The sequence below is a fragment of the Lissotriton helveticus genome, chromosome 3_1 (assembly GCF_964261635.1).
Source record: "Lissotriton helveticus chromosome 3_1, aLisHel1.1, whole genome shotgun sequence".
Taxonomy (NCBI): Eukaryota; Metazoa; Chordata; class Amphibia; order Caudata; family Salamandridae; genus Lissotriton; species Lissotriton helveticus.
This window is the reverse complement of record NC_136061.1, coordinates 1,051,841,665-1,051,868,364: the sequence shown is the minus strand read 5'-3', so window position 1 is coordinate 1,051,868,364 and position 26,700 is coordinate 1,051,841,665. Positions and strand designations below refer to the sequence as shown.

The 26,700-nt window shown below is 46.1% G+C and overlaps 1 protein-coding gene across 2 annotated transcripts in view; it reads left to right on the top strand.

The window, feature by feature from the left end:
- Positions 1-3,369: 3,369 nt before the first annotated feature.
- The window catches only part of LOC144823263 (dehydrogenase/reductase SDR family member 9-like), a 170,872-nt gene continuing 147,541 nt past the window's right edge, over positions 3,370-26,700 (top strand). The window contains exons 1-2 of one of the 2 annotated variants that reach the window (XM_078681617.1): positions 3,370-3,606; positions 14,205-14,559. In XM_078681617.1, the coding sequence (XP_078537743.1) occupies positions 14,235-14,559 (325 nt within the window). In that variant the 5' untranslated portion in view covers positions 3,370-3,606; positions 14,205-14,234. Of the gene's footprint in view, positions 3,607-13,865; positions 14,087-14,204; positions 14,560-26,700 lie in introns of those variants that run through there. The other variant, XM_078681618.1, reaches the window with a different exon arrangement.

Genomic DNA, 26,700 nt, shown 5'->3' with positions numbered 1-26,700 from the left:
AGAATTTGATGTTTTGTACTGTATGGCCCGCTCAAATTTTTATACTTACTGTTTGTCTTTTGTATACTTTTATGGTCCTAGTGACCGAAATAAAGGTCTTTGAACTGAACTGAAATCATGATCCTAGTGCCTGCAAGGTAAATGCCCTTGTGACTGCGTATTTAGTAGTTAAATGTAGCAATACTTGGTATTTAGAGGAGTTCTGACAACTTTCGGCTTCAGTGCCGCTGCACCTGCAGCACCATTCAAAATATGGCCCTAGTGCCTGCTAGATAACTACATTAGTGACTGCCTGTTTAGTAGTAAAATTTAGCAATAATATGGGTTTAGGGGGGTCCCTGGAGCTTTTGGCCCTAGAGCCACTGCACCTGCTGCACCATTCAAATCAAGTCCCTTTTAACTGCAAGGTTACTGGGATTGTGACTGCCTGATTAGGAAGAAAATATAGGAATATTATGTGTTTAGTGGGGTGTCTGGAGATGGTGCTCCTGGTGCCACTGCACCTGCTGCACTATTGGAATCTTGACCCTAGTGCTTGCTAGATACCTGCACTTATAAAGACCTATATTATAATATAGCAATATTAGGTGTTTAGAGGACTTCTTGGACCCGGTGCCAGTGCACCTGCTGCACTATTCAAATAATGACCCTGTTGCCTACAAGATAACTGCACTTGTGACTGTCTGTTTAGTAGTCAAATATAACAATATTTGGTTATTAGTGGAGTTATGAAAAATGGTGGCCCGGTGCCACAGCACCTGCTGCACCATTTAAATCGAGTCCCTTTCAATTGCAAGAAAACTTCAATTGTGACTGCGTGTTTAGTAGTAAAATATAGCAATATTAGGTGTTTAGAGGAGTTCTGACAACTTTTTGGCCAGGTGCCAGTGCACCTGCTGCTATATTCAAATCATGACCCTAGTACCTGAAAGATAACTGCACTTGTGACAGCCTGTTTAGTAGTAAATTAGAGCAATATTTGGTGTTTAGTGGAGATATGAGACGGTTTGGCCCCGGTGCCACTGCACCTGCAGCACCATTTAAATTAAGCCCTTTCTACTGCAAGGGAACTCTAATTGTAATTGCCAGTTTAGTAGTAGAATATAGCAATATTAGGTGTTTGGAGGAGTCTGACAACTTTTTAGCCCAGTGCCTCTGCACCTGCTGCACCATTCAAATCCTGATCCTAGTGCCTGAAAGATAATTGCACTTGTAACTGCCTGTTTACTCTTAAAATATAGCAATAATCGGTGTTTAGTGGGGTACCTGAAGCTTTTGGTCCCGGTGCCACTGCACCTGCTGCACTATTGAAATCATGACCCTAACGTTTCCTAGATAATTGCACTTGTGTCTGCCCGTTTAGTTGTAAAATTAAGCAATATTAGGTGTTTAGAAGAGTTTTGACAATGTATGTGCCCAGTTGCACCTGTTGCACCTTTCAAATAATGACCTTTTTAACTGCAAGGTACCTGCATTTGTGGCATCCTGTTGAGAAGTCAAATATAGCAATATTATGTGTTCAGAGGACTTCTGACAACTTTTGGGCCCGGTGCTACTGCACCTGCTGCGCCATTTAAATCACGACCCTGTTGTCTGCAAGGTAACTGCACATGTGGATGTCTGTTTAGTAGTAAAATATAGCATAGCTCTTGTATATTAACTTTATTTTTAACACACAATGTTTATGACAACATTTAGAATTTGATCTTATTGACCTAATAGATTAAGTTAAAAATATCAATCCTATAATGCCTTAAAAATACAAGTAAAGGTACTAAGGCATGAATAGAAATGCCACAAACGTTCTAAAGCTAAAGCATCTGCTTTACATAACTGAGGGCCAGATGTAGGTGGCCGTTTCAGGCCATTTACCGACCGGTAACGGCCGATTTTGGCCATTACCGATCGGTAAATGGGTGACAGGTATGTAGGGGGCATTTTTTTACCGAATCGGTAAAATTACCGATTCGGTAATTTTACCGATTCGGTAAAATAAAAATTCGGTAAATTTACCGAATCTGAGGCACCCAGATGTAGGTGGGACTCTTCTGAGTCCCAGAGGCCTTACCGAATCGGTATTTTACCATCAAATCCAATTTGATGGTAAAATACCGATTCCGGTGTGCATGCACATGTGTGCATGCACTCCTATGCCATGTGACAGGCAGACCTGCCCTTAGGGCATGTATGCCTGCCACATGGCACCCGAGCCTGTTTTAGGGGGGCCAGAGGGTGTCAAAGTGACACCCCCTGCACCCTTGTGAAATTCGGTATTTACCGATTTGGTAAATACCGAATCGGTAATGCCCATTCATTCCTATGGGCTTCAAAGCCCATAGGAATGAATGGGCATTACCGATTCGGTATTTACCGAATCGGTAAATACCGAATTTTTCCGAATCGTTATTCCAGCACATCTGGAATACCTACATATCCACCCCTCAGATTTACCGATTCTTAATTACCGAATCTGTAAAATTCGGTAATTTTCGGTAATTAAGAATCGGTAAATCTATTCTACCTACATCTGGCCATAAGTATTAAAAGGCAAGCATTCCAGTATACTGTTATAAGCTGTCTCCCTTCTTGGGAAGAGATGTTATCTTAACAGTTAAGGGGGCTCAACAGTGTGAACAGCTTTAATTTAAAATATCGTAAATGCGTGCATCCAGGGGAAGTTAACAAAAAAAAAGTTCCACACAAAAACGAATGAACACAGAAAATCGGCTATGGGAATTGATAAGAGCCCCTTTTATGACATATTAAGTACAAGAGATTTGATAAGCTTTGCAGGCGAAACCGAAAAAGAAATGTCCTAAATATGAGCAGTAGGAGGATGCAAGTCAGCCAATCAAAAGAATTGGAAAGGGTCTATGCTATATGGCATGGGCAAACACAAGAAGAGGAAGGCATGACATTGAATACGAACATGATGGTGGCAATAAAGCCAACCAATGGTAAGCAGTGGGTGGGGTCTGAGCCCACTGTAAGTTTTTAGTATGCTCCACAATAGGTTTTACCTTCAGACAGCTAAAGATGCCCAGTAGAGGAGCCCGCGTAAGGGTGACAACATGCGCAGTTTGATGAGTTGACCCTATTCCCACAAGGAAACACGTCCTAAAATCGACGGGATTCTTAGTACATTCACAAGAAAAAAACAGTCTTACGTCTGCAACAATTTCGACAACTGTAATGAAAAGCTCGGTGTGAAAAAAAGGCGAGTACTTCGATATCGAGCGCACTGAACTCGAATGTGCAATCAAGTCTAAAATTAGCAGCGCGGCAGGGTGTAGCTGAAAGTCTAACACGGATTACGTCATAAAGAATCTGCCTCGTGCCGCGAGCATCATCATGCTACAGTTTAACGACAGTCATCTTCGAATTGTTTGACAGGATGGGTTGTGCGCGCGGTGTGACTCGTGCAGGTGCGTGCTGGCCGACGTTACGCAACCAGATACTGCTGTACGCAAGCCGCCCATGTACCTTCCCTTAGTGTCAAAACGAAAGCCGCCTCCACTCTGTTCACTTCCTCGTTGCGTATATAAGAGAGGGAAGTGGCGGAGGCGGCTCATTTGACTCCTGGGTGAGAAGAGCTCGTAGCTGCAGGTACTGTCTCTTTATATTTTCAGAAATGAGTCAAAAAAGTATTGAAGTCATACCTCGTGCATTAAAAGTCAGAAAGAATGGCATTTGTGTTTTAGAAATAGGCGCAGGTCGTGAAATCCTTTAAGGTATTAAAATAGTTAATCTGCATTTGCGTAGCTAGGTTTCCATGGGTTCCGATGAAAGCAACTGAAACGGGATCCTTGGGGGCCAGTGAGTAGCAAAAGGTATATATAATTGGGGTTCTGTGAGCTTCTCCAGGGTCCCGGTGCCACTGCACTTGTTGCACCATTGCCTGTTGCCTTCCTTAACCTGTTAGGGGAACATGTCGGAAACAAAACACATGAAACAATTGCCGTTCTTGAATTGGTTCCAACCCATACTAAAGATGGCCCATGTTCTAAGATAAGAATCTTGAAAAGAGGGATATTGTGGCAGAAAAGGCAGGTGTTCGTAAAAATATCCTCATACAGGGATTACTGATTACGTTAAAACTCCAAATATAAAACGATTTGTACTGTATAATGATGAAGCAACATAAACTTTACTATGCACACTTGTCTACTCTGATGTCAAACAATGGGGCTCTGCAAGGGTGGGACCATTGTACGTCCTACTCAGTAGCCTCTGTGCCCCAAATAATGAACTTATGAGCAGTACATTGCTCATAACCATTACCTAAGGCTGTTCAAAGACGTAAATGAGCTCAACCGTCATGGTGCTTTTCATGTCACCGCAACTCATAGTTCTCAGCTTGATGGTCCTACCTTAAAACTTTTAGTAGGATTAAACAAACCATGGCAGAATCTGACCACTTGCTTTATCGGGGTCCATGGTGTGGGCACTCTTGGTACATTCCCACTCAGGGCAAGATGAGAACCCTGACATACTCAGTGTCTTCCATTGCCATAGCCCTAGAATATTTCACCCCTGCTGCTTAATTCTAATCATTATATGACTACAGTCCTGGTGTAAACTGAGCCTTTGTATAAATAAAAAGTCTATGTATTTATAGGCTATCTTACAACAAAACTCTTGAATACTTAAGATGTTTGTATTGCTCTACAATTTTTTGTAAATAGCAAGGACCCCCTGATTTAATAGAAATAACATTCTTAGGACAGGGCAATACACACTGAAAAATAACTACCTAGGCAATAATTATATATAACATTTCTTATTTGGTGGGTCTAGTTAAAGTAACTAAATGTAACAAGTAATTAAAAAAGTACAAAAGTTTATTCTTGACATGGCAATATTCAGTGTTTGTTCAACACAATATAAAAACCATCATATTACATGTAAACATACAATTTATTTTTATTTCTACAAAGTTCTCATTAAAAACAATTATTAAAAAAAGACAATTTTGTGGCAGAATACATAATCTTCGACTCGCGTTTCGGCGTTCAGTACGCCTTTGTAAGGAAAAGCCTCCAATCCTGAAATTAATAAAAAACATGCTAAACAACCATTTATATTGTCGTTACTTAACATATTCATATGAACTGTATTTCGTGTTACATCATTTAACTGACACACCTGAAGATTGGATACATTAATCAATTTGTTATACCTTCATTTTGTTTTCTCTTTAAATGGTTGAAACATAGAACGCAAAATTTCTTAGAAAAAAGAAAAAGGAGGATATTTATAGAATGTAGAGAGAACACTATAGAGGGTGGAGGGATAGTGAAAGCCAAACATCCCAGTCTAACTTATGTGGCGCCCAGTGTGGTAATTAATTATATCTGAAATGCTTACTTTATATCCTGTGGCCAAAGGATTAATATGCCAAGGAACAGTGTGTTCTGTTTAATAATCGGATATACTTTAGAGCCTGTAAATATATAACAGGTTGACTTTTAGATGGTTATCCTGTAACTGATAAGGTAAATAATTCTCAGTAAAAAGAAATTCAAATTGGATAAAGAAATATGGTGTTGATACCTGTTCTTTTATTATAGGGTGCAGGCAGGATGTAGGGACGTTAGACACTTCAGGAAATCTGATGTAGTTTCTTAAACATATTAGGCAGCACTCTGTAGCCTGATAATAGTCTGTGGGTGGAAAGTCTGGAATTATTTTTCATAATTTACCTAGTTAAGGTCATTTTTTGCCAAATTGTATAAAATCGACCAATAGTACCTGATTTCTAATTTATAAATTGCTGTGATTGAAGCCCTTAACCTGTTAGGGGAACATGTCGGAAACAAAACACATGAACCCATTGCAGTTCTTGAATTGGTCCCAACCGATACTAAAGATGGCCCATGTTCTAAGATAAGAATCTTGAAAAGAGGGATATTGTGGCAGAAAAGGCAGGTGGTCCTAAAAATATACTCATACAGAGATTACTGATAAAGTTAAAACTCCAAATATAAAACGATGTGTACTGTATAATGACGAAGGAACATTAACTGTACTATGCACACGTGTCTACACTGATGTCAAACAATGGGGCTCTGCCGGGGTGGGACCATTGTACGTCCTACTCAGTATCCACTGACAGTCCGCTGGCCGCCTCTGTGCCCCAAATAATGATCTTATGAGCAGTACATTCCACATAACCATTACCTAAGGATGTTCAAAGACGTAAATGTGCTCAACCGTCATGGTGTTTTTCATGTCACAGCAACTCATAGTTCTCAGCTTGAAGGTCCTAACTTAAAACTTTTAGTAGGATTAAACAAACCATGGCAGAATCTGACCCCTTTGCTTTATCGGGGTCCATGGTATGGGCACTCTTGGTACATTCCCATTCAGGGCAAGATGAGAACCCTGACATACTGAGAGTTTTGCCATTACCAGCGCCCTAGAATATTTCGCCCCTGCTGCTTAACTCTAATCATTGTATGACTACAGTCCTGGTTTAAACTGAGCGTTTGTATAAATTAAAAGTCTATGAATTTTTAGGCTATCTTTCAACAAAACTCTTGAATACTTAGGATGTTTGTATAGCTCTACAAGCCACTGAACGTAACCTCAGACTGCATGCATCAGACAGCCTCAGCACAGAGATTCATCGGATGTTAAATGTAGGTAATGATAGCCCCCATACCGAATGATCTCAGATAAAGATGTTAAACCATAACCAGTCAGCGTAAGGGCTTAAGGGGTAAATGGTTTTAGCCATCTAACCAGAAGGTTTGAGTCAATCGTACCATGTGGACAGCTTGAGGAGTGCAATTCAGGAGGAGAGGCCTCGATAATCAGAACCCAAGTATATAAGGTCTTAAGGTGAGCCCTTGTAGGAAAACCCCCTATATGTTTTGTTATAAATAGTTGTCCAGATGAAGGTGCACAGTCTCAGCTGGGAGTGACCTCTCTGTTCAGAAGATGGGACCAGATACAGTGATTTTAAGAAATTGAGCACGTATTTGATGAACTGTGTTCTCTACAGTACTTTAGTAGTTAGCGGACATGTTTTGGTCTTACTTGCTGTATGCCAGAGAGGTTTTCAGAGAATATAATGTCAAGTACGCATGACCTGCAGATGTGACTTGGTTCATTCACATGTCTAACCGTAGGAGAACTGAAGTCTAGCTCAATAGGCCATTACACCTAATCTTAGTCCTCCTCATCCCAGAACTAAACAGTGAGGTGACTCCACCTCCAACAGAGGTGTATACCACGTCCTGGGTCGAAGACCCTGTCTACATGCAGACTTCTTTAAGTTCTATTACTAGTATAAATAGCCCCCTCCCTCTTCCACCCGTCTTGTGTTTTCTCTGTTCTCGGGATAAGAGGTAAGCCACGCTTCATTGTCTATCAATTTAACAATGTTATGTTTCTAACATGTTTTGTTCTTTGATACCGGCCACAACAAACTTTTATGCACCGTTCTTCCGGTGCACTGCCCATCCATGTGCAGGGCTGGGGTGGAGAGCAGCCCTGGCATTGGAGCTCGTGCTAATGGGGAGTCGTATAGCAGGTTAACACCGAGCGCAGTCAGTGTGCCATTGGCACATCACTGGCTCTAGCGGCTGCGCATTTGTCGAGTCCCAAAATCTCACAAGAATGAGATTCGGTTACTTAGCAACAGTATACAAAGAGGAGAACGCGTCCTAGCACGTCACTTACTTGTTTTTCTATATGGGGGCCAAAAAGGCGGTTTGTAAGGAGCATTTTGTTGAGCGGGTTGTGGAACAACCTGAAGAAGATGAAGAAATTCTGCCGATTTCCCGTGTAGAGCGCCAGGCCTTAATTAAGGAGGCTGTTGATACCCCTTTGTCTGAACCCTTAACCAAGAAGCCTAAACTTGATCATGATGATGTTCAGGATTCTGATCAAAAAGGCAAATAAATACAAGGCCAATGTCTGAAAGACCTTTTAACACATATTAGTGAGATTTTGAGCTTTGAGGAGACATCCAAGCATGAGGATGGGTTTAATACCTAATATAGTGAGGTGGAAACGGATGACTTACCCCTGTAGGATGTCGTCAAAACAATTCTCCATAAAGAGTGGAAGGAGTCTGACAAACAATTTATTCCATGTTTTCTCAATAAGAAGTACTTTTTTAGAGACGTTGATTAACCGTTCCGTGAAATGCCAAAGTGAATACCATGTCAGCATCTAAGGCTTCTACATCAAGTTTGAACACCCTGGGACCAGGTGCTGTGCAGTGACACCATACTGGTGTAGCGGGGATTGCTGCTGCTGCTCTCAGGGCTGACTGATCATGGGCCGCAGCGCACTGACAAAATAGTAGGTGGCAACTGATTCTGATTGTGCCTCCAGGCGAGTGGCAGGTCCTGGGTGAGGGAGGCGCATAGCTAGCCCCCATCTCCAGCCGTTTTGTCTGCTCAGTGCCATGAACTGAGGAAGTTCACCTGGTGGCCCGAGTGGACCAGGAGCTCTGCATGGACTTAGCATTGTGAGGTGCCTCTCTCACCTTGATCACCTGAAGGGGGATGGGTGTGGTACCACGGAGGTAAGGAGAGGCCCTGGGGAGCAACACACGAGGAGAAGAATCCATTCCTCCCCAGTAAATGAGGTCCTTACATGAACTGGTGCTTAGCGCCCCCTTCCCCGCAAACAACCCCTTCTCCCTTGTGAATGTGAATAGGAGGGAAGGAGAACAGTGGGCACCACAACATCCTGGTGCTGAAGACCTGGGACAGGGACACAGCCAAGAGCAGCTGACTCAACTAGCCCAACTAGCAGAAGTCGTGTGGGATTGCCCTACTGAGACCAGTTGACATAGGGCCTCTGTGGTTCCGGAGATCAAGGACCAAACAGCCCTGGCCAATGCCACCCCTGGTGGAGGTCCTCATGGGAAGCTGGCATGAATGAACTGAGTGCCCATGAGGCATTCCCCTGGTCACATTGCTGTCGTGTCTAACTGGACTCCTATGCGTAAGGCTGCCTGATGCTGCAAGGCAGCTGCGGCCCGTGGAGGATGTTTCGGTGGGGTGGAGAGGTGGGGTGGGGGAGGGGCAGGGTGGGGGGTGCTAAAAACCGGAGTATGGATAATTGAAGGTAAGTAAACAATTTAATTAATTAAACGAATTTCGTAGCGCGCCCTGCATCGCAAAATGTGATGCAGGGTGCGCTACGAAATTCATTTTATTTATTAAATTGTTTACTTACTTCAATTATCCATACTCCGGTTTTTAGCACCCCCCACCCTGCCCCTCCCCCGCCCCGCATCTCCGCCCCACCCAAACTCCCTCCACGGGCCGTGGCTGCCGCAAGGTAGACACAATCTGCAGCTGAGGATCAGTAGGATGGAGGCGACCAATGGGGACCCCCCTGTTCTGCCACCTGGAGTGTTGATCAGCAAAGAGTGAACCCGCCTGAGACGCAGCTGGAGTCCTACTGACACCCAGAAATGTAGAGACTCCTGGAGTTTGTGCTTTAAGCTCCTCAGGAGGTGTCTACCACTGAGGGGGAGCACCTATGGCATTGGTAGGGTCCCCCATCTTTGACCCAGAGGAGCTACGCCACTGCCCCTCTGGGATTTTAATAGTGCTCTTTTTCGCCTGCTAGTGTGGACACGTCGAGGCCATGGAGTAAACTAAGACCAAAAATGAGAGACTCGCTCCTGCTCGCCGCCATTGGATGGCTCCCTGAACAGTCACCAGATATCATCATAGCCTCATCGGAGATGACACCTCCCATGGACAAACTAGACCTGATCCTGCAGGAAATGTGAGAGTCGCATCTGGTGATAAAGCAGCGACTGGGAGCCATCACAACTGATGTGAGCCTGCTGAAGGACGACCATTGTAAGCTGTCCAATAGGGTAAAACAAAAGGAGAAATGCTTTCTACACTGTCACCAGAACACTATGAACTAACCACACAACTGGCAAAGCTGCTGCAACAAGTGGGTCTTCTACAGGACCGGGCAGAGGATGCAGAAGAGAGAGCCCTCCACAATAATGCTCAGATTACCAGATTCCCAGAGGATGCGGAGAGAACATGTACCACCCACTATATGGAAGAATTGCTCCAGATGGCAGCAGCTTCCACTGGACTCTTAGACATGCTTGTGGTTGAAAGGGCCCACAGGGTCCTTATCATGAGGCCAATTCCTGAAGCGCCCCTGAGACCAGATGCTTAATATTAAAGATTGGGATGTTCCATTGAAAGCAGTCAGAGACAGAGCACCTACAAGCATCCTTTCAGGAAGTCAAGAGGTGACTTTGAACCTAAGGCCTCACCTATGCCCTCCTTTTCTTGGCCAAACTTAAAGTGATGTCGGACAGAAGGCACACTTTTATGACGACTCGGAGCAGTTCCTTGACTGGATGGAACAGCAATACCCTTATTCCCAGTGACCAGACCAGGCAGGCATGGCACCTCCAAGGGCAAAACGTACGACTAAAAAGAGGCGGCGGGGCCTGGCCAGTGGGGGGCGGCGGCAGCGGTCCGGGATGCCCGTCCCCACAACAGGCACTAGCAGGCCAGTTGGTGGTGATCAGATCGGTGACCATCCTGTTGACTGCAAGACATACCATCAGCTCCAATTCATCCCTGGACAGTGCCTCATAATCAGCTGGTAGTGTAGCAATATTTTTGGCAGTTACTCCACAAACTGCAGATGACTTATAAGTGAGGCCACCGCCCTACTAGCTCTTCTCAACTTCGAACTGAGTACACCCTGAATATAAAGTACAGTTGCCATGTAAAACACAGATACACTTGGCTCCTTGCATCCTGGATGAACAGGAGCCCTCATAAGAAATGGCAGGCTACTGACTGTCGGACAAACCAGGTGGCTTCCATGCCAAGCTCTGGGTAGTGATATGGACTATGCTGAGATATTACCTATCATTACTTGGTACGAATTTGGGGCCCAGATAAAGTGTGATAACTCTTTCTTATAAGCTGAGCATGTGTGATATGTTCTGCTTGCCTGACTGTTTCCACCCCAGTAGCAGTTGCACCTGGTTTATGATATTTTTAATGTTAATATCTTTTTTACTGGTTTAGTCAAATGACCAGAAATCACTGTACCTAGTATTTGGTGACTGTTTTACTTTTTTTGATTATGTCACCAATGCTGATGGGATGGGTGAGTTGTTCTTGAGCACATTGAACCTTGTTGGGTATGAAGTTACTCAGACACACAAATGGCATTGGGGACTAAGCAGTATAAACAGGTAACCTGCAATGTGCTGTGCATGGGATCTGTATAAAAAAGACACACAATATTAATTCAGGTGCATAGACGCCAGGCCCACATTAACTTTCTCCGAGAAACCTATCCGGTTGCCACAGAGACTACCAAGGTCCACAAGCATTGGATGGACCAATTAGTCTACACTTTCTAGTCAGCCTGTACACTGAGGTGGCAATTTGGCTTAGGGGCATTGTGCTGTTTGAAGTCCAGGACTCGAAGGTGGACACACAAGGTTTATATGTGTTGGTGCGGGTGCAGCCTAGATGGAAAAATTATCTTGTTTGGGTGTATATATGCGCCTAATACTTACCAGGACACCTTTTACACACACCTGTCGACCTTACAAGCTGACTGGGCTCCTTACCCCTGGGTGCCTGTGGGGGATTTTAATGTAGTACTGGATATAACACTCAGCAAGTCACACACACCCATTACCAGGGACTGCACCGCCTGCCAAGCCCGGTTGTTGAAACAGGGAGTGTATGGCTGGGAAGTATTTGATGTGTGGCGTAGTAGAAATAAAGGTATGAAGGAAAACTCTTTTTATTCACACCGACATGTGCTTCATACACGGTTGGATTGCTTCTTCTGACCAGTGCATCTTCAACCATAGGTAACCCATGCCACCTATCTTGTTAAAACCACATTGGATCATAATCCCCTAGAGATCTCACTGACATGGGGCCAGATGCTGGCTCCCATCCCCACATGGAGGCTCAAACGTAGTCTACTGGAAGACGGCGTCTTTCTGGACACCCTAGCAACAGCCATACACACATACTTTACGACCAACTCTGGCCTAGCTTTCTCACCCATAGTAGAATGGGAGACTTTCAAGGTGGTGCTTCGGGGCACTGTCGTTAATTCAGTAGTAGAAGCCAGGAAAGTGATTCTGTGGGATCTGAAATAAATCGAGGACTCCTTAGGGCTCCTAGAACTCCTTAGAGTGTTTAACTATTGCCAATACACACAAAGGGTACACGCAGAGGCAGACAGATCGGAAATGCTTCTGGCACGCTTGATACTTCCAGACTCTTTCCCCACACTAATCCTAGTGGTAGAGGACCCAGCCGTAGACGTGGTGATCACACAGCTCGGAATTAATACAGCATTTGAAGATTACTGGACGGAATTACATTCCACCTACTCCCCTCCTAATCACACAGAATTACTGAGGTTCCTCCAAGGGGCGCATCTTCCGCAGATACAGGCTGTGGATAGGGAGGACCTTTCTGCTACTATCACTGCAAATGAAATCATAGTGGCTATGCCCACTGCGATAACATTGAACACTGTATACTGGGATTGCCAATCAGACCTAGAGGTTCCAATGTCACGTCGCGATTCATGAAACTGGCATTGCTGCTGGCAAAATGCCTTCTCACTAGAAGATGGAAATCTACACTGGCCCCCAAAATAATGGAGTGACAGGGGAGGTACGTAGGTGGGGCCCGGCCAAACCTTTAGCTCTCAGGAGGGAAGAATATAAGGGGCTTTATAAATCCCCAATATCTATGGAATGGGATATGATACTGGAAAGCTTCAAGACACACGTTACTGAGCCCAGGGGGATGCTGGTCCTCAATAGGATGGTACGTATTATCTGGCATCGATTATGCCTTCGGGGATCCCTGTGGGTGACGGCACCAGCATCACCTGAGGGTTTTTCATTTTTTTTTTACAATTCTGCCTTACACTTACACAGACACACTACCCCCTCCTTTGCGATTGGGAGTGATGATTCTCTGGTGACATATAGCTGGTGTTAATTTAGGTTGGCATCCGGGTGGGGGGGCCAATGACATCAACTGATTTCCTGAGTTTGATTTTTTCGTCTACTGTACTTTCTCTGTCGCGGAAGAACACAGGGGACAATAACCTCAGCATATATATGTGTTATTGACTTTGCACTATTATATATATCTGCTGGATGGAAAACATCCTCCTGTAATGTATCCTGTTTGGTATGATAAAAAAGTGCAATACAGTTTGTTTAAAAAAAAATAGAAGGGGCCTTGTGGCCTCATTATAAAATAAAACGTTGGCGCCTGCAGGACAGACACAGAGTCTCTCCCTTTCAAGAGTAGGCACAGGCGATGTGCTTATTTAGAATGAGGTAAGCTAGCAGCCACCCCCCAAGAAGTGCTATAATAATGAAAAATCCCCCCAAATACCTTTATTCCGTTTATCTTGACTGGAGAGTGCTCTAGCTAGCAAAATTATATTTTGCTTGGATCTCTGAAAGTTCTTGTAAGTTGCTCTAGAGGGAGGGGCTTTAGGCGAATAGGAAAGACAAAATAAATCTAGGTTCTTCAAAGGAAAGAAAAGAAGACTTGATACAGATAAGGCCAACATGTGGAGAAGGAAAACCAAGGGGAAAAGGCAATCAACAATGGGCTGCTGTGACAGAAATACAGTGGCAGAGGATTCGGCCGAATTGTTAAGAGTTAAAAAGTGTGTGGGGTGGTGGAGTGAGAGGAAATGCCAATGTGAAAGTGTCTGCACTAGTGTTCTAAAATGAGTCATGGAGGGTCAGGGGATCAAAGCCTTCCAGACAATATGTCTCAAACATGCTGACACTGTTCCCTCCTCTGCTGAACTCTGAATGTTATCTGCTCTCTCCTGCTTGCTGGGCACACTCCCACTCATTCTGTTCGGGATTACTGAATCATCCCAAATGCAAAGCACGGTCTACAACGTATACGCTGTTCAGTACAGGGTTGGAATAAAAGAGGTTTAGCAGGCTAATCAAAGCTCTGAAACAAGATTTCCATTTCGTGATAATTTATTTCATTTCAAGCTTTTTTCCGAATATCATTCAAATAAACGGCAGTCTCTCTTTTGAAAAAAGGTAGCACAATTAAAACACCCAATGTTCTCCTTTTTAATTTGTAAATGTGATTCTTTAGTTACCAGTCACACTAAGTCCATGTTTCCTCCTCTCTGAGAAACTTTTTTTTTTATTTCAGAGCAACGCTTTATCCTGACTTACTGGGGAGATGAGTGTGTATGCTGCTGCGTTTGTGGTCGTCGTTCCGGCGTTCTGCTTCTTGTGGTGGAAAATCAGAGATGGACGGAAGATCCCAACTGTCGCGGGCAAGCATGTTTTCATCACCGGATGTGACACCGGATTTGGAAACAGTGCTGCGAAGGCTTTCGACAGATGTGGATTTCGGGTGCTTGCAGGGTGCCTGACAGAAGCGGGCGCCGCCAAGTTATCTGAAGCAACCTCCAGTCACCTTAAGACAACGCTACTAGACGTGACCAACTCCGACAGCGTCGACAAGGTGGCTGGCTGGATACAAAATGAAGTTGGGGATAAAGGTGAGTTCATGACAGCCGCGTTACCTTTTATCAGATTGTCAGTTATTGAACTTTTATGAGTGAAGTTTCCACATCTAAGGGTTCTGCGTTCACCTTGTTGATCTACTTATGTTTGCCTTGAAGATCGTAAACAAAACAGGTAACCTGTGCATGAAACAGACGACGTGTGAAAAAACACGCCACATAATTGTAAACCTAAAACATTGACTCGAAAAACTAGTTTTGCAAGTTGTATCCGTGGCGCAAAAATGCAACGCTATGACCTGCAGCACAATTTAAGGCGCAGAGGAATTTCCGTGAAAAGGGTGACGATGGGTGAACCCCTTTTTCAAGATACGGAAACAGGGGTTAGGGCAGAAGTGTGCTCTCTCCCACAATACAGTAGCGGTGAAAGCCGGCTCCGAACCGAGGCTTTAACATATATTTGCATGTAAATCATGCACTAAACTTAATGTAAAAATGCAATACAGTCTCTTATAAATTCAAAAAGTGTACTTATTTAACATTGCGAAGGATTTCCGTTTAGTGCATCAAATGATGTCGCTGGATTTAGAGGTATTATATAAAAGTGATCGCTTTTAGACATGAGCTTAGAAACACTCCACCCTACATGACAATGCCATCGCAGAACTTAGAGATAAATCAGTTGTCATGTGCATCCAATATGTGGCCGAGAGTCCTTACATATATGAAGTAACATTAAACACAAGATGATTTTGTACAGGTCACTTGCTGGGATTACTGATTTAAAGGTGCTCTCATCTGTGATAATGAAGAACACGCATTTGCAATGCAATCGGTCACGCCTCTGGGACCTTATATGTATTTAGCCATGCAGCACATTAGCCTGGGTGCTGAAACATCTTATGTTCTTTAAGATGGAGGGAAAGTAAGCACCAAACTGCGTGACACACCAGATATGAGAACTCATGGAGAGAAATATTGCATTTTAGCTGGAAATGGTATACTCCAAAGCTATGTTTTTAATTTAAAATAAGGGCCTTCGGTGGTCATGTCACTGAAAATACAAGATTTGATAAAAATATTATTGTCTACGTGTGCTCGTGGAAGACAATTTCTATGGACTGAAATGTAGAGAATACTAAAGTGACTCTGGTATTTTTCTGACCTCTGCTGATCATTTTCTATTGAGAAATTTAAATAGAGGCAGTTGCCCGAAAAATAAAAGCAAGAAAGACCCTCAGCAGAACGCAATTCTAGTATTTTACTGACCTCTACTGGTCATTTTCTATCAGGACAGTTAAATAGAGGCAGTTAAACAAGCAGAACGCAATTCTGGTATTTTACTGACCTCTACTGGTAAATTTCTATCAAGACTGTTAAATGGAGGCAGTTGAACAGAAAACAAAGTCCCTAAGCGGAAGCAAACAAGTCTTAGGGCTGATCTCCAGAGCCCATAACACATATAAGTATATACTAAAGTATATACAAGAGGTCTTGAATTCTCGACCTAAAAAGGAGGCAAGTGAATTAAACAATTTCCTTGGATCACAAAATTTGCTTCAGCAGGGAAGCTGGGATACATCAAAGGTCACTTTTTTGTTTTTAATTTGTGGTGCATGAGATTAGAGTGTGGGTGGCAGGCAGAAACCACATGAAAACTTGGGGGCTTATTTACAAGCTCCCTGTAGCTGTGCTGCCCTGCACCACAGGGAAAGGGCAGATGCCTGAGATGCAGACACAGTTGTTTGTTTCTGTGCAGGTAGGGACACCTTCCTGCACAAAAAGAATCCATAAAGTCTTCTTCCTCTTTCTATGTGTGCTGCAGAATGAGTTTACATTAACACTTCATGCACACCAACATCATGAATGAAATCTAGGGTCTTCATTTTTCAAACAATTGCTATAGAAGGTGCGTTAATCTAGAAGGTTCAAGAGAATCAAATAAAGAATACGGCTTTCACCTTGCAATAAGTTCTTCAGCAAATGGCCCAGGCTGGTCACATGCAGTTTGAATGGGAAGAGCGATCTTATAACCCAATTTATGAGGCTGGCACGGCTATGGAGATATTCTGCTTGTGTAGTACATTTGGTTATTGAACTCCGCAAAAAATGTCTCTTTTAAGGAATCTATCAAACAAGTAAGATCAATATGAAGAGTTAATTGTCCCTGATTGACTTCAAAATACATTAATGTAAAGGAAATTTCTACTCCATATCACTATTGCTGCTAAAGCTTTTTTCCGCAGGGTTAACATATAGGGCACGGTAAAGAAGGCACTCATAACTTGGTACTCATACAGGTACTACTCCTCGGGGGTTCAGCTTTAGGTTGTCCCTCTGTCAACTTGGAAAGGAGAGTAACCCCAGCTGTTTGCCTGCTGTGAAGAGGACTTAAACACCTTTACAATAAAATGAGTATAATGATCTGTGACACTTCTAGCATATCGCTGTCACTCATAGAGGAAGGAGATAAGCAGGGCCGTTTCTACCATTAGGCAACACTAGGCAGCCGCCTAGGGCGGCAAAATGACTAGGGCGGCAAAAGGGGGGAAAATGTACTTAATAAGTATTTACTTTCTTTGCCCTGAAGCTGCCCCTGTGCGCATGCCCTTCCTTAGCGCAGGTCTTCTGCTCTCAGGCCCTTGAACTTGTGTCTGTGTCCCCGACTTTTATACCACATTATGCTTGTAGAAACCCATTCCAATGGTCGGATCACCGTGTAACCTGACAGACTTGGGTACGGCTTGTTTGGTTGCTGCCTCTGAGGGCCCGCGCATACAAGTGTCCTGCCCAGCAGGGACACTCCTCTCCACAGATAATCTGAGAAAGCCCGAGTGTGGAAATCATAGTCCACACACCGGACTGGGAGAGGCCGCCTGGACAGCAAGTGCACCGGCGGCCCCCGGGGTCCAGCAGCCCTTGGACTCCCTTTGCACTGGCTACTTCCCCGACCCAGCAGCTGCTCTCTGTGACAATGCTTCCTGCGTCATTTGCTTGGTTGAGTACTTCACAGATCCGGTGGCCATAGAGTGCGGGCACACCTTCTGCCTCTCATGCCTCACCGTTACATGAAGCAGCAGGATTTTATCATCTCGATCCCGAGGTGCCAGCACAGGTTCGGCCAGAGGAGCCGGCCCAACAAGAAGCTCCTAGCTGTCGCGCAGGCCTTTCGCCAGATCAGGGTGGAGGCCTCGGCAAGGCCGCAGATGTGTATTTGTGAAGGCCACTGTCAAATAAAAAAGACCAGTGTGTGGCCAGTGTGCTGGGAACCCCAAAATTATAACCGCTACACTGGGGACTTTGAAGAGATAGGCGACAAACAATACAAACGGTTGCGAATTGGAAGAAATGGGGGCTGGTAGTATCTAGGGGGCCAGGTTGCTCCATAATCTCGTCCACCCCTTCCTACCCCTCTCCTGGTGACAGTTTCCCAGCCCTCAGCCTCATCATGTATCAAAGCGTGGCCCAATGCCATACGCCTTTGATGGTGAGGATTCCTCCACCCTGCTTGATTGTCCCGCCAGTTACTCAGTGGCTCCTGTGTGTGTCCCCATCTCTGGTCATTAGCTGTATGGGTATTTGGTGGATAAAAGAATGAGAGGGGAAGCGACTGGATATTATTCCCCTCATCATCCGGGAAGCAACCACAAATATAGGAGACTGTTCCTGGTTCTTTGAAGCTAACCAGTACGCAGTCGTCACTAATTGTTTTGGGCCTCTTCCCTACCCATGAGACTCTTCTCACCATGCGAATGTCGCTAGTCATACCTCTGGGGAGTGGCCTGAATGTAGATAGCCAGTTTATGACCTTGTTTTTTAGCGAGCCCCCTGTTTCAATGGTCACTGGTTTTAGTTCCGGTACCCCAGCCAAAATTAAAGTGTATGGAGCTACTTCTGGTGGGAGATTGACTGTTACTGTTTTTTGTGTCTTCTGTAATGTAGTATTGGGGATTTGGGGGTTTTGAGGATTGGTTTGTGAAGGCTTTGGTAGTGGAGTGGCTGATGGCTGTGAGTGTGCTGCATCGGTGGCTGTTGCTGGTTGCTGTGTGCAGGGGGAGGGGTTATGAGCCTTTAGACTAGGCCCCTGCTGGATAGCAGATTTTGGCTTTGAGTTTAAGTTTAAGGGTATGGCGTTATCTGTTCCCTTTTTCTTGGTCAGATTCTGGAGCCCCACACCCTTCTTAGGCTTTGGGTCTACACTTGCTACTGTAGGGGAGTTATTCTCGGCGATCCAACTATCCATAAACTGGGTAGTAGATTTCTCGAAGTTGGTCAACCTCACTTCTATGTTGATCAGGCGAGCTTCTATGGGTCTAAGCAAAGATCTGAACAGGTTTCCTATGTCTGCAAGTGTGATATCCTCTCCGTCTTCCTCTAAGGTGTCATCTATTGTGAGAACTGGTGGTTTGATGGAAGCATTGACTAGTGGTGGAGGTTCAGTTCTATCTAGCAATGAAGTCTCCACACTAGTGTTATCAGAGCTGCCCTTGTCTTGTGCGGTGCCTAGCCTCGGTATTTTGGCCTTCCTTTCTCTATTACTCGGTCCCCCCATCTTCCTTTTCTGTATAGCCCCTTCCCTTGCTCCCCTATCTCTGTTTGATGGATCTGTTGTGTCTGAGGTGTGCGTTGCCAGTGGGAATTCCTCCCTAGGTGGGTTGAGGGTTTGTTGGGGGGCTTCCTCATCGATAGTAGAGGTTGAGGATTGTGCAATTTGGGTCAGTGGGAGGTTTAGTAGGCTCATGTCCTCGAGGTCGCTTAAGGTTTCCTCAGAGAGATCCAAGTTAGCAGGTGGCTGTTCGCCCCCACAAGCTCCAAGCAGTGGTCCATTAGCGTTCAACCTTTCCTCAGGGGTCTTGGCCAGCGCTAGTATGCCCATGGATGACCTCCTAACCCACTCGATTTCCTGGGAGATGCGTCTTTCTAGGACGGTAATATCATCTATCAACAAAGAGCCCGCCTTGAGGAAGTAATTGTCAATTTTACCTTGGGCCGTTGCAGCCGTGAGGGGTCCAGCAGCAGCCAAGTTGGTTTTACTCCTGGTCTCCATATTACTCATTTGGGAGGAGCTGTTTATACAGGCTGTGTAAATCCTAGTGTAACTCCTATTGGGAATACACGGGCAAGGTTAGACAGGGCTCAAAGAGGGGGGGCCCGGTCCGGTCTCTGCCGTCCTCGAACGGCCTCACACGGCCCGCTCTTTGCCCGGTCTTCGCCCCGTGCCACGTCCCGCGCGCGTCCCGCGATGCGCGTTGGCAGATCGGACTTTTATTATATAAGGGGGTGTGGCACTGAGAGGGGGCGCGGCTCGGCCGGGAAGAGGAACCAGCTGTAGATCTGTCACGGAATGCTGGTCCTCGCAGTCCCGGTCTCCGCACCTCTCGCCTCTACAGCCACGCAGGTCCAATTAATTAGCAGCAACAACAGAGTCCACAAAGGGCAAGGACCTCCACGCACTCCGCAAGCTTTGGTCAGAGTCCACGGTCAAAGTTCACTCTCGAGCGGCTCCCGCGGAGCGTGGGCCGCGAGAGGCATTAAGGCAATGAGCAGGGGGCGTGGCACTGAGAGGGGGCGCGGCTCAGCCGGGAAGAGGAACCAGCTGTAGATCTTTCACGGAATGCTGGTCCTCGCAGTCCCGGTCTCCGCACCTCTCGCCTCTGCAGCCACGCAGGTCCGGTTAATTAGCAGCAACAACAGAGTCCACAAAGGGCAAGGACCTCCACGCACTCCGCAGGCTTTGGTCAGAGTCCACGGTCAAAGTTCACTCTCGAGCGGCATTTCTTTTATATTTGCCCTCTCATCTAAACAAGTATTTTCAAAGCCAATAGGTTTCACCTGCGCGAGAGCTATTGGCTTTGCCCGTGTCTTTTAGCCATGTTGTGCAGCAGCGGGGAATGGAGAGGAGGGGCATAGAGTGGTGTGGCGTGGAGTTGAGTAGAGTGGAATGACGTGGAGTAGAGTGATGTAGCATGGCATAGAGCAGAGTTGAGTGGTGTGACGTGGCATAGAGTTGAGTGAAATGCAGTAGACTAGAGTGGCGTGGAGTGGAGCAGAACATAGTGAGTGGAGTGGCGTGGCGTAGAGTATAGTGGAGTGTCATAGAGTGCAGTGGAGTGTCATAGAGTGCAGTGGAGTAGAGTAGGACGGTGTAGTATGGTTCTGAGTAAACTAGAGTGGCACTGACGTAGAGTGCAGTGTTGTGGCATAGAGTGCAACTGCCTTAGAAAACACCATTGAAGTTAGAGGGGAGAAATTTAAAAACAAAATAAAAATATCATGAACAGAGCTTATTTAGTTATTTAATGTTTGATGTATTTATTGTTTAGTGATGAATGCAAGTTATTTTATATCTAATGCATTGATTTCTTCTGCCCTGGATGACAGGGGGAGAGAGTGATGGTAGTAAAAGGGAGGGGGCGGCATTTTTCAATTCTCGCCTAGGGCGGCAAAACACCTAGAAACGGCCCTGGAGATAAGAATAATTTGAGGAAGGAAAAGGCTAACCAAGATATGTGACTTAAAACAGTCATGCTATAGCTTGAGAGTAAGTAAAGGGCAGGCACAGAATAATGTGTAGAACAACCATTTTCAAAGCCTGTATATCCGGATGATATTTTGAACCCTTGATCAAACATTAAAAAAGCCTACTGTGGTGAAAAACAAAATAATTTGTGTATGCAAAGCATTTATGATATAAAGAATTTAATGTGACATGATTCACAATCATTTAGAGATGTAAAATACTCATGCTTTGCAAAGCAAGCATTCCATACGAGATATAATGAAATACCAGTCAACAGCATGAGGTGATAGAGAAACAAGGACTACCAAGTGCAAATGCAAATTGCATGGCTGTATTTGAGCATGCTACTACAAGTTAGATCAAAATACTCTATTTTAGAGTTTGAGTATACGTTCCCCAGGGGCGGCTCCTCCATGTGGGTGGAGGAGCGTCGCCCCACTGCTTTCTCGCATAAATACCATTTTATGTTTCTGCTTCTCGCACTGTGTGTAAGCAAAAGGGTTTGGTCGGGGGTGGGTGGGTAGGCGGGTCTGCTGGAGGACAGGGGAGGAGTGGCTTGCGTAATGCTTTGGGCCCTGACTGTTTGGTCGGCCCTCTTGGGCCAACCAAACCAGTCATACTCTGTTAGAAACGGGGTAGCAGGGTACGGAGCTGGTAGGCAAAACTCTGAGGTATTGTGTAAAGCATCTGCGCAGCACACACTCACAGGCGACACACTAGGCACACTAGAAAAGAGACTCCACACCAAGTTAGGTGAAAAACAGCATATGTATTATGCAGAGCACATCAGAAGGCAATCATAGTTGTGTAAACACTGTGTCAATTAGCACCAGGTAGTCATTTACAGGGGGACTATTTACGAGGCAGGGCCAATTGGGCCGCTGCCAGAACCATCACAATTAGAATAAATGTAAGCATCAGTATTAACGGTGTGACAGCTAGTAGTAAATGTGGAGCAACCAGTACCTACCGACAGGACCATGCACTTGGCCTCATCACATTAGCATTGGGTATAAACATCGAACATCATAATCTGACATTATGCAAACTTGCATGAGGCCTCTCAATAGGCATAAAAACACATTATGCACAACAATAGGCATTAACCTCATTAGCATAAACCCCGCAGTGCAGCATTAGGCGGGGGACATTAGGCATCAATACATTATGTATAACTCCTGGCATCATCACTGGGGCAAAGGCCTTCCCTTAGGCCCAGAAACACATTAGCATGTGGCATCGCGGTCGCAAGAACACGTTAGGTCTAAAAGCAGCTATGCCAACCTTTGGGAAAAGCATTAGGTAACCTTAGGCATAGAATGAAAACATTAGGCGTAAATCCAATTAACAGTGGGCATAACATTAGCGTGGGTAGCATCACCTTAGGACATAATAATCCTGTCATAAGACATCAACGTGGGCCTTAGGCATCCTCCTGCGGCAGAGAACACACCCTGCATAACGGTGGGCATAAACATATGCATTAGGCATGACATCCCAACATGGCATTAGGCAGGGAACTGTGGGCATAATCTCATTAGCATAAATCAGAGCAGGCCTAAACAGGTTCATGGGGCATCTCCTTAGGCGTCAAAGCACATTATGCATTTTATCAACATACGTCACATTGGGCATCAAAACATGAAACATGAGGCAGGCCAACATGGTGCAGAAAACACATTATGCCAAACATCAGTAGTGCGTCATGGGAATACCACCAGGGTGTATAACCCCCCCCCATGCGTCCCAAAACATATGCCCCTTGTTGCAGCTGCCCACGCTCTCGTGGTGCATCTGTAAGGGAAAAGAAAGTCAGCTCTGGCACTACCGTGCCTAGTAGAGCCCCCTCTGAGACCCTACAGTACAGAGTTGCCCAAACGTTGCAACTGCCCTATCCGGTGGGGCAGCAGTGAAAGATACAGTCAGCACGGGTCCCAGCAATGCGTCCAAATGAGCCCTCAACAGAATACTGGGACTGGGGGCAGGCACCGGCAATGTGCCCGACACACACCCTAACCACGGGATGACCTAGCCCCACTCACCGGGCTCCTCTTGTGGCCTTCACGCCCTCCTGGCAGGCGGTGAGACGGCTGGACTGGAGCATACACTGATCCCGCTCCTTCGATGGCTGCAGGGCTCTCTCACCACACGGTGCCCTGCAGGCGCCGGGCTGCTTCTTCGAGCGGGCCTCAGGCAGCAACTCTGCTCTTCACCCGGATCCCTTGCTTGGGGCCCGGGACTTCTCAGACTGCACGCGGGGCTCTCCTCACCACACAGGAGCCCCGCTCAGCGTATGCAGGCTTTTCCGGGCTCTTCAACCTTCAGGGTGGGGCCTGGGACATTCCGGAAGGCGGGGTAGGCTCCTGTGCTCCCTTCTCCCTGCAGCAGTGATGTCGGGGAAGTCTTGGTTGCTGAGCAACACCCCTCGCATCTGCACCAATCCCAGTGTGGCTCCCCTGACGTCACGGGGGAAGCCCTCGCTGCTCCTTTCACGGCTCCCGGGCCGGCGGCGGTGATTCGCCAATCTGTTAGCGGCAATGCGGGGTGGGCACCCGCTTAATTTAAATGAGCCACAGCGCTGCACCAACGAGGGGTAGGCTCCGGCTTAATTAGCATAAAGACTGCGGGGTGGGCACCCGCTCGGTAAAATTTACATGAGGCGGGGTAGGCACCCGCTACATATGTAATATAGAGTGGGGTGGGCTCCTGCTATTTTTAAGAAGCATAAACACGGGGTGGGCACCAATGCGGGGAGGGCTCCCACTCTTTTAAAAAAAGCAGTTCTCCCAGGCCTCACAGCGCCGTAGACGTCACACGCTCCTCACCTCCTTCTGGGGCAATGAAATATAGCGCTCTCGAGGTGCTAGGGTCCTCACCGGGTCACGTAGCGCTCTGGCAGCACAGCGCTGCAGGCGTCAGCCCCATCTCCCCTTCTTAGTCTTCATGGGGGGTAAGATACAGGGCTCACCATGCACTGGAAAGCTTCAACAGCTGCAGGGACAACAGATAGCGCTCCTCTCTTCTGGCACCTCAAATATAGCGATCACGAGGTGCTAGGGTGCAGGCAGGCAAATATAGTCCCTTGAAATATAGCGCTCACTGGGCGCCAGGGCCCAGGAGACAGTTAATGCAGGGCAGGATCATCAGGCAGTAGGGCAGCCCACCAGACCTGAAGCAGCAGTTCCTGGGAACAGTCATCCTCCATTACGATGGCTATCCTGCTAGCGCAGCAGTTTCCACTCCAGCAGAGTCTCTCACTAGCCCTGTGGATAGTAGAGGGATTCAGATGGGCACAGGGGCCAGCACACAGGCCCTTGCGGCGGTACCTCCTGGCAGAGTGTCCCTGTCTCAAGTGAAGTCCACGGACATTCTGAGCACATGGAGTCACAGCCCCCCTATTTATACCCTCCTCACCCCACCTACCGGAAAGGGCTAGAACCTTCTAGAATCCTCCTGGCAGTTCCAGTCCCAACTGTCACTGTGGGGGAGGTGTAGGGCACCCTGTCACTTCGAACACTAGACCGCCAACCCACTGCAGGCTGGAGGCACAAAGCACACAGCAATGGCGTCCATTTTAAAAGTGACTTTACTGCAATGGTGAGAATAAAGGTGCGTACACCATTGCACACCATTTATTATTTTCCTCTCACACCGCACATGGCATATACATTTCCTACCATGGAGTAGATGTCCCCTAAAGGGGGGGTCCTAATATAATCCTATGTAGGGTAGAACACACATACACTTGGCACTGCTAACCAGCGCTAAAGTGTCCAACGTCCTACAACCACTCATTCCACAACAGCAAAAAGGCTAGGGGGAAGGCAAAAAAGTTTGGGATGACCCTGCAAGCAGGGCCAAGTCCAACATACACACTCTCCCTTTTCTCCATGTAGGCTGCATTCATGGAGAAAATGGCCTCCCTAAAGACGCCTGTCTGGACGGCGGTGCAACCAATCACAACGCTGCCATTTCAGCTTTGTGATTGGCTTACAGATGTGAGGCTGCCTGATTCCTCCGGAGGCAGGAAAGCAGGAGCAGACCGAGCAGTGAAGACGTGGGTCCCAGGAAAGGTGTGTTTTCTTTTGTCTTTGTTTTTATTATTTACCCCACCGCCAGACAGCCCTTCCCTCGCAATCACTCGCCTGTCCCCCCTGTGCTAACCAGTGCCCGCCCACCCACCTGTGAGCCATGCCAGCCACATCTGATGTTACCCATTCTGAGCTGAATGTAATCAACTGAATTGTGAACACAAGTTTCACCTCAACATTTCACAAGGATAAACCTGGAAAAAGTGTTGGTGAAAAAATTTCAGAAAACAAATGGAGAGTGTGAGAAAGTCATCATTTTTGCCCTGATCTCCCCCTTTTCTGATTGATGTTGGTGGTAACTGACTCTGAATGTGCTCTGTGCTCTGCTAACCAGACCCAGGGCAGTGCTCTCTGTAAAAGGTATGGGATATTTAGGTGCAATTACAATTGGTATGACAACCTACCGGTAAGACCCAAGTATATAGTAGGGCATGTAGGTTTACAGGCCCAGTATATTTAATGCACTTAAGTGTGCACTGCTGTTCTGCCTGCTACCACTTTAAAAAAAGAACACTTGATGTATGGAATGCTGAACAAATTAAACATTTACCTCCAGTCACAGATATTAGTTTTATCCATTGTGTTTTTCTTCACCACACCGCCTCAGTTTGGACCCAGCCATATGCAAATCAGTTTTTACCCTGCTCCCCAGGCTAGCTTGAACTGCTAGGCCATGTCCTCCCTGGGCCAGAAACAAGCATTCTGGGCAAAAAAACAACAGATTTAACCCAGAGCTGTTACTGGGGGTGAGTGTTTAAAATGTTTAGAATTCTGTCCTTCATCTGTTCTTTTTACATTTGTCAACGAAGTCGGAAGGGTATGCCCAGACGTGGGTCCTGTGCTCACTATGCAACCAGATTCAAGCTAGCCTGGCTGATGAGGGGTGAGACCCCAAAACCGGTCACATGATGCTTGTTTCTGAATTTAAGGATAAGTGCTTTCTGGGGCAAGAATATGCAACACTTTGGAGGAAGCTGTCATACTTCTAGGTGGCAGTGCACCCTGTAATCCATTTATATGGGGTGCCCCCTGCTTGTCACCCAGGAACTATGGATAAATATGGGAGAGCTGCCCAGCAACTCATATCCCTGACTGAAACTCCAAGAAGAAGAGGACTGCCCTGCTTGAACCCTGGCCTGCACCAAGAGAACTTCACTCTGAATGACTGCACCTGCTGCACACTTTGGGAATTACAACCTTAAGGACTTTTCCTTGCTTTAAAAAGTGAAGGAGTGTTACACCTGAGAGCAAGAGGTTGAAAGAACTGCACCAGCATCATCTCCAGTAGGAAGAAACCAGCTGACCACCTTCAGTTGGACCTTAAAGGATTTGGACAGCATCATTGCGGAAGACCTAGTCTCAACATATCAAGGAGCAACTCAGACCTTCTGAAACCTTAGATTGGTGTTGTGGACACTTTTAAATTCCAAAAGGACTTTCTGGAAGAAGAACCAGAAATATGGAGAATAATGGAGAATTTTTGGTAAAAATCTCCATACGGTGACGACCTGTCGACGAGTGCCAAGCCGCCGACATTGAACCGCGGGCTGGCCTGGGATCCATGTT